The sequence below is a fragment of the Acyrthosiphon pisum genome, unplaced genomic scaffold, assembly GCF_005508785.2.
Source record: "Acyrthosiphon pisum isolate AL4f unplaced genomic scaffold, pea_aphid_22Mar2018_4r6ur Scaffold_21330;HRSCAF=23658, whole genome shotgun sequence".
In the NCBI taxonomy this organism is placed as follows: Eukaryota; Metazoa; Arthropoda; class Insecta; order Hemiptera; family Aphididae; genus Acyrthosiphon; species Acyrthosiphon pisum.
In genome coordinates, this window is record NW_021770786.1 from 657 (window position 1) to 7,841 (window position 7,185).

Here is a 7,185-nt window from a genome sequence, read left to right on the forward strand (position 1 = left end):
AAAGCGGCAGGAAAAGCGTTAAAAAATAACGGAAAAACGCGATTTTTACGCAAAACCAATTTTTGACAAAAACGAAAACTTAATGTTTTTTCTCCACAGATCTATGGTTGATAAAAGCATTTAATATATCTATGTAATCAAATAAATTTTCATATGGTTTTTTATTATATATTTTTTTACGCCATTTTGCTTTTTTTTCTACAGTATCATCTATGGTTTTATAAGCGTATAATTTTGGTCTCAATGAAACGAATTCTTTAAGAATTTTTGATTTAAGTTCGTCCTTGAAGAATCCTGGTTGACTTTTATGGATTTCACTAAAGCAATAATGGTCTTTGGGATAATTAGATGTGTCGAAATATGGTAATAAATCATTTTTTAAATCATCGAAAAAATTTACTGTTTGAATAGCATATATCAAGGAATCTGTATCCGAATATAAAGAACTAATTTTTCTACCATATTTCTTTTTCATTACATTATAATGAAAACCATACATAAAAGTTTTCGAAACGTCTAAAATTACAGATCCTACATAAATCGCTTTATCGAATTTAATAGTTTCCTTATGTTGATGAATAGCCATAAGATTCCTAGAGTATATAGTTCTATCCTTAAAGTTAGTTTTTGATATTAATTTATTAGCTTTTTTTTCTGACGAAACCAGTTTTATAGAAGTTCTTGTTCGAACATTCTCCATACATTTTCCAAAAACGCTATTAATTAAAAGCTTCCAGAATTCTTTTTCAAACTCGTTTTTGGCTTTTGTTCTCATTTTGTTTTATATTTTCTTGATGTGGTTGATGGAAATGGATAATATATTTAACGCATGTTTTTACATTGTTATTTATTTATTATAACGAAAACATGATGGTTTGTTTAATACATCTTAATAACTCAGTCTGGTGAGAGCGAGTGACAATACCACACGCACACTCAGTCATAACCTTAATATTAGTATAGATAATAAAAATAATGATAATAATAATAATATTATTGATATGAGTGTTTCATATCAGTTTCTTACTACTATACAACATCTCCCTTCTTTGGGACTAATAATTAATAACAATTTTGTACTTAGAAATACATAATGCTTATAATTTACAAATATAATTAATAATGACTCTTTGACAAACAAAATAATAATTATATTAATAATAATACATTTAGTTAATTATTCAGTATAATTTTCAATTAGTTGAGATATTTTTTTGGTTTTTTAATCAACCGACCATACCTAGTTTTCCTATTATCCTCTTTCACTAAACCTTTTACAACACTCTCTTTTTGTTTACTTGTATCACTTGTCACATTAGTTTTGTTCATTTTTAAATGTACTGACGTTCTTCTAAATATTCTTCCTTTCAAATCCTGTAATATATATGACCTAGGGGTTTCTGCTTTCCCAACGATTATACCAACCTCCCAAACATTATTTTTAAGCCATAAAACAGAATCTCCTTTTTTAAATACTTTTTCTTTCCCTTGTGTTCCTTTATTATAATAATCTTGTTGTTTACTTTGGTTTACTTTCATTTCACTATACAAGTTTTTAGGAATTTTTGGGAATAATGTTTTTTCATTTACAGGTAGTTTAGTTTTAATTTTTCGATTTTGTAATATTTCAGCAGGTGAATATTTTAATCCAGCAACTGGTGATGACCTATAGTTTAATAGATACAATTCAAGATCTTGACCAGTCTCTACACATTTGCGCATCATATCTTTGGCTATGCCAACACCTTTTTCTACTAAACCATTACTCTGCGGATAATTAGGACTTGTTGTAATGCTTTTAAAATTCCAATCAATAGAAAATTGTTTAAAAGGGTAGCTATTAAATGGAACATTGTCCGAAACACAATAATTAGGAATACCAAATCTACTGAATATGGGTTTTAGTACTGAGACAATTGAATTTGCAGACTTATCTTGAATTTTTAAGATTTCTAACCACCTTGAATAATAATCACAAATTATCAGATAATAATTACCACCAAAATCTGCAATGTCAATACCAATTTTCTCAAATGAGCGTTTCGGTAGATCATGATTTAACAACATTTCTTTACTATTTTTCCTTTGATATTTGGCACATAAATAACAATTACTAATATAGTTTTCAATGTCTTTAGACATATAAGGCCAATGATAAAAGTTTTTTGCTAGTTTTATTGTCTTTGTAATACCTAAATGAGTTTCATGCAAAATATTTAATAATATTTTTCTCAACTTAACTGGAACTATTAATTTATCATTTAGGTATACTAATCCATTATTTACAGTTATGTCATTTCTTTTATTCCAGAGATACCTCAGTTCGTCTAAGTTTGGGAGTTTAGTTTTATCAAGTGGCCAATTATACATATAATAGTCCAAAACTTTACCTAGTACTGGGTCAGACTTTGTTTCATTTATAAATTCTATTAGTTTGTCATTACTAAATTTTATATTTTTTGTATTTATCATATGTACATAATCATTTATAGATTCATCATCTTTTATACCACTATCAATGTAATCTCTAGATAAATAATCAGCAATGAACATTTTTTTGCCTGGTAAATATTGTACTTCAATATTATACACAGCTAATTTAGTTTTTATTCTTCTTAGACGATTATTTTTAATTTTATCAAAATCTTTTAACATGATAGACACCAATGGCTTATGATCACTGTGTATTATAACATGTCTACCATAAATATACTCATGAAATTTAATACATGCAAAAAGTATTGCTGCCATTTCTTTCTCTATTTGTGCCCACTGTGTTTCATTAGAAGTTAAACTACGGGAGGCATACGCAATTGGCTGTTTATTTTGTAATAAACAACATCCTAATCCGGATTGAGAGCTATCAGTCTGAATAGTAATACTTTTATTCGGATCAAAAGACGATAGCACTGGTGCATTCATTAATTTTTCTTTAATGCGTTCTAAAGCTAACATTTGATTACTTGTCCACTGCCACTCAGTATTTTTTTTTAATAAGTTCCTTAATGGGGCAGTTAGCTCTGAAAAATTTGGGATGAAACTTCTTACATAATTGATAAATCCTAGTAATCTTTGAAGTTCTTTTCTATTATTAGGAGGTTTTAGATTTTTAATAGCCTCAATACGAGATGGATTTAAAGACATACCTTTTTGGTCAAATAAATGACCTAAAAATGTTACTTTATCTTTGCAGTACTGAATTTTTTCTTTATTAAACTTAACATTATACTTCCTAGCTCGATTAAGTAATTCGTCTACAATCTTGTCATGTTCTTGTTTAGTATCGGCTGCAATTATAAAATCATCAAAATATATTATAAGACCTTTAATATCACCAAAATATTTAGTATTATATCTTTGAAATACAGATGGTGCTATTTTTAACCCGAATGGTAATTTTAAAAATTTTAAAGTTCCTAAAGGACTTGCAAAAGAACATAGATTACTGCTTGACTCAGTTAATCCAATTTGCCAGAATCCATCTTTTAAGTCCAGAACCGTAAAAAACTTTTTATTTTTAAGCTTGGGAACAATTTCATTTAAGGTTGGTATTGGAAATTGTTCATCCTTTATATTCTTATTTAAGTGTTGTGGATCTAAGCAAATTCTTAAGGTTTTATTGGGCTTTTCAATGACTACTACATGATTTGTCCAGTCCGTTGGTCTATTTACATAATCCACCACTCCCTGATCAATTAATGTCTTTAATTTTAACTCATATCTGTCTTTGACTGCTATTGGTACTCTACGGTAAGGAACAATTTTAGGTTGAAAATTATCTACTAATTCTAAATTATATAATTCAGGAAATTGACCCAACCCTGTGAACACATCCATATTCTTCATAATCCAATTATTCTTAGTGTCAACCTCTAATTCATTTATTCTTTTAATTAAATTAATTTTGTCACAAGTTGGTAGACCTAAAATTGGACATAAAGTTTTATTGTTTTCAGTTTTAACTACTAAAAATTCCACTGAGCAGTTCCGATTAAATTTTTTAAACAAGCAGTTAATGACACACGAGCCTATCGAATTAATTTTGAACCCACCATAAGCCTCAATGTTATACTTAGAGTTAGTTAAATTTGGTTGTGGTTCTAACTTAATGAAATCGTCATATGGTATTATATTTATATCACTTCCTGTATCAAGCTTAAATTTCAACCACATATTTCCAATTTTAATTTCTTCAATCCAACTTTTTTGATTAACATCTATATTGCATATCTGTTCAGTTATTTCATTCACAGAAAACTCATCAAACGCACTTACATCATTATTAGTTATCTCATGCGTTACAGATGTCTTATACACTTTTTTACTTTTATTTTTACATCCTATCTCGTAATGATTTAATTTATTACATACTCTACATTCTTTACCAAAAGCTGGGCAACTTCTTGGTTTATGATTTGTACCACACTTTTTACAATCATAACATTCTGTTGACTTATACAATTTATTATCTCTATTAAACTTATTATTAATTTTCTTTTTAACAACATTCTTATTACTATTATTCATAAACTTACCACCTTTATTTTTTGACCATGTCTTCTGTTCTCTGCCCATATAATGAATATTTGCCAAATCCGTTGTCATTTCTTGTATTTCCTTGTCCGTTACTTCTCTGGTTCTACATAACGTTTCTGCTTTTTCAAGTGTTAGGTTGTCCATGCTCAGCAACTTGTTTTTGGTTTCTGCATCTCTGATACCAAATACAATCCGGTCACGTACCATATTATCTTCTTCTTTATATTCACATAATGATGATAATGTCTTCAGTTCTGTCACAAATTCATCAAAAGTTTGCCCTTCTTTTTGAACACAACTTCCGAATTTGTATCTTTGAAAAATTACATTTTTTCTAGGTTCACAATAATCACTGAACCACTTAACAACATTATCATATGTAATATCAGTAGCCTTTTTAGGTTTTTTAAAATTATTATATATTTTAATACCATGTGTGCCAATCAGATTTAATAGGATATTAATTTTCCTCTCATCAGTTTCAACAGCTTTACCCGATGCTATTAAGAAAATGCTGAACTGTTGATACCATTCCTTCCATTGTTCAGAAATATTATCGGCAAAAGACATCTCTTTCGGTGGTCTGAACTCCATGCTTTATTATTATTAATGCACTTACTAAAACAAATGTTATCCTTTATCCTTACGACTGCGCCATGTTTTATATTTTCTTGATGTGGTTGATGGAAATGGATAATATATTTAACGCATGTTTTTACATTGTTATTTATTTATTATAACGAAAACATGATGGTTTGTTTAATACATTTTTAATAACTCAGTCTGGTGAGAGCGAGTGACAATACCACACGCACACTCAGTCATAACCTTAATATTAGTATAGATAATAAAAATAATGATAATAATAATAATATTATTGATATGAGTGTTTCATATCAGTTTCTTACTACTATACAACAATTTTAGTACAGAATACAATGTACGATGCCATCCATTTCTTTTGAGAAAAGGAGATAGCTCGATGATTTTTTACAAGTATAAGACCGTGAGATATCGCTTGTTTTAAATTTTTATAATGAACAATATAGTTTTTTTTCGGTAATAGTGTAGTTAACAATTTCTTAACTTTAGAATTTGGCGGACATTCGTTCAACGGTAAAAACGGGAAATCATTATGAGCCTTATGTAAATGTTTTGGGTAGTCAATATCGACTTCTAATATATATCCAACTTCAGAATCATCAGCAATTTTAGTTACGTCTATGTTTAAGTCATCAACCCATTCAAAATCTTTAAAAGGTAATTCTGTCAACATAGATTTTCCATATAAATTTACACAATCAAGATATGTTAACCATGTAATCGGTTCGTTAGAATTATAATTCAATCCTTCAATATTTGGTATGTTTGCTTTACCAAATCTTTTAGTTGATTGGGTTATCCCACCACGAATTGAATTCTCTATAAACAAAAGCATATTAGGACATTTTAACCTTTCCAACTCGATCTTAGTATATTTAAGCATGCAATCATACGCAAATCCTGGAGCAGTCATATAATGAGCAGGATCTAACTCAAGAGTAGATAAACATAAGTCTCTGAAATTTTCAAACGCGTCAGCTAGTATTACCACATCAGTTTTTAAATAAAGATCGCTATATTCACCTAATGTCTTTATGTTAAACACTTTCCATACATTTTTCGCATGTATATAATCATCATCAGTAATATTTTCATCGGTTCATTATTTCCAGAAATAATTTTAAAAAATCTATCTGGTAAAAAGAGCCTATATTTATTATCCAATACCGCAGATATTCTTTCTTGCCCATTAATGTTAATGATTTCAAAAGCAGTAACTTCATATTTTTTGTCAATTACCAGTTCTGATAATTTAATAAATTTATACTTGTATCCATGTTTATTTAATCGCACTTTTAAGTCTACCGAATCAATTGGATTAGACGTTTTTAATTCAAACATTTTTATATTTATATTTAATAAGAAAAAAATTTAATAGGAATTTTAATTTTTTAAGCTTTAATTTTTTTAAGCTTATAATTTTAGATTCTGAACGAAGTGATGAATGTATTGATTTTACAATGATGTGTGTTTTTTTTTTTTTTTTTTTTTTGTGTCTGACGACAACTTTTGGAGCAGTAAAAATGCTTCGATTTTCAAAAGTTGTACCTTTTCTGAAAGGAAAGTGAATCTAGTTGGTACTTTGGGGGGTCAAAAGTGAAAATTTCCCAATACTTTTCAAAAGCGGCAGGAAAAACCTTAAAAAAATAACGGAAAAACGCGAATTTTTACGCAAAACCAATTTTTGACAAAAACGAAAACTTAATTTTACTGTAACTCAAAAAATAATTATTGTAAGCACTTGAAATTTGCAACAGATGTTTATATTAGCGTTGTCTATACAGGGTTAAATTTTCAAAGTGTTTCGACTTTTTTTGAGCTATTTATAGACAAATGAAATTTTCAATTTTTCTAAGTATTTTTTTTTAAAATAACGATAAAAAATTTTTGGTTGGATAGAAAACTTTGAAAATTTAATACACGTTTCTTATAAGTTTTTCTCACATTGATAAAAAAAAATCCAAAATCGTTAGTCACAATTTTTTTTTATAAGTGCTTAAAGTTTAAATTTATACGAAATATGTCAAATTGCGAAATTTGCAAGTA

General features: G+C 28.0%; 1 protein-coding gene across 1 annotated transcript; it reads right to left on the reverse strand.

The window, feature by feature from the left end:
* Positions 1–180: 180 nt before the first annotated feature.
* LOC115034862 lies at positions 181–6,480 on the reverse strand (the record flags this gene model as incomplete). The annotated part of the gene is made up of 3 exons (XM_029492360.1): positions 6,307–6,480; positions 5,459–6,169; positions 181–775 (listed from the first exon to the last, which is right to left on the reverse strand). Coding segments are annotated over exons 1-3 (1,480 nt in total), but the record flags the coding sequence as incomplete, so codon positions are not given.
* Positions 6,481–7,185: the final 705 nt, after the last annotated feature.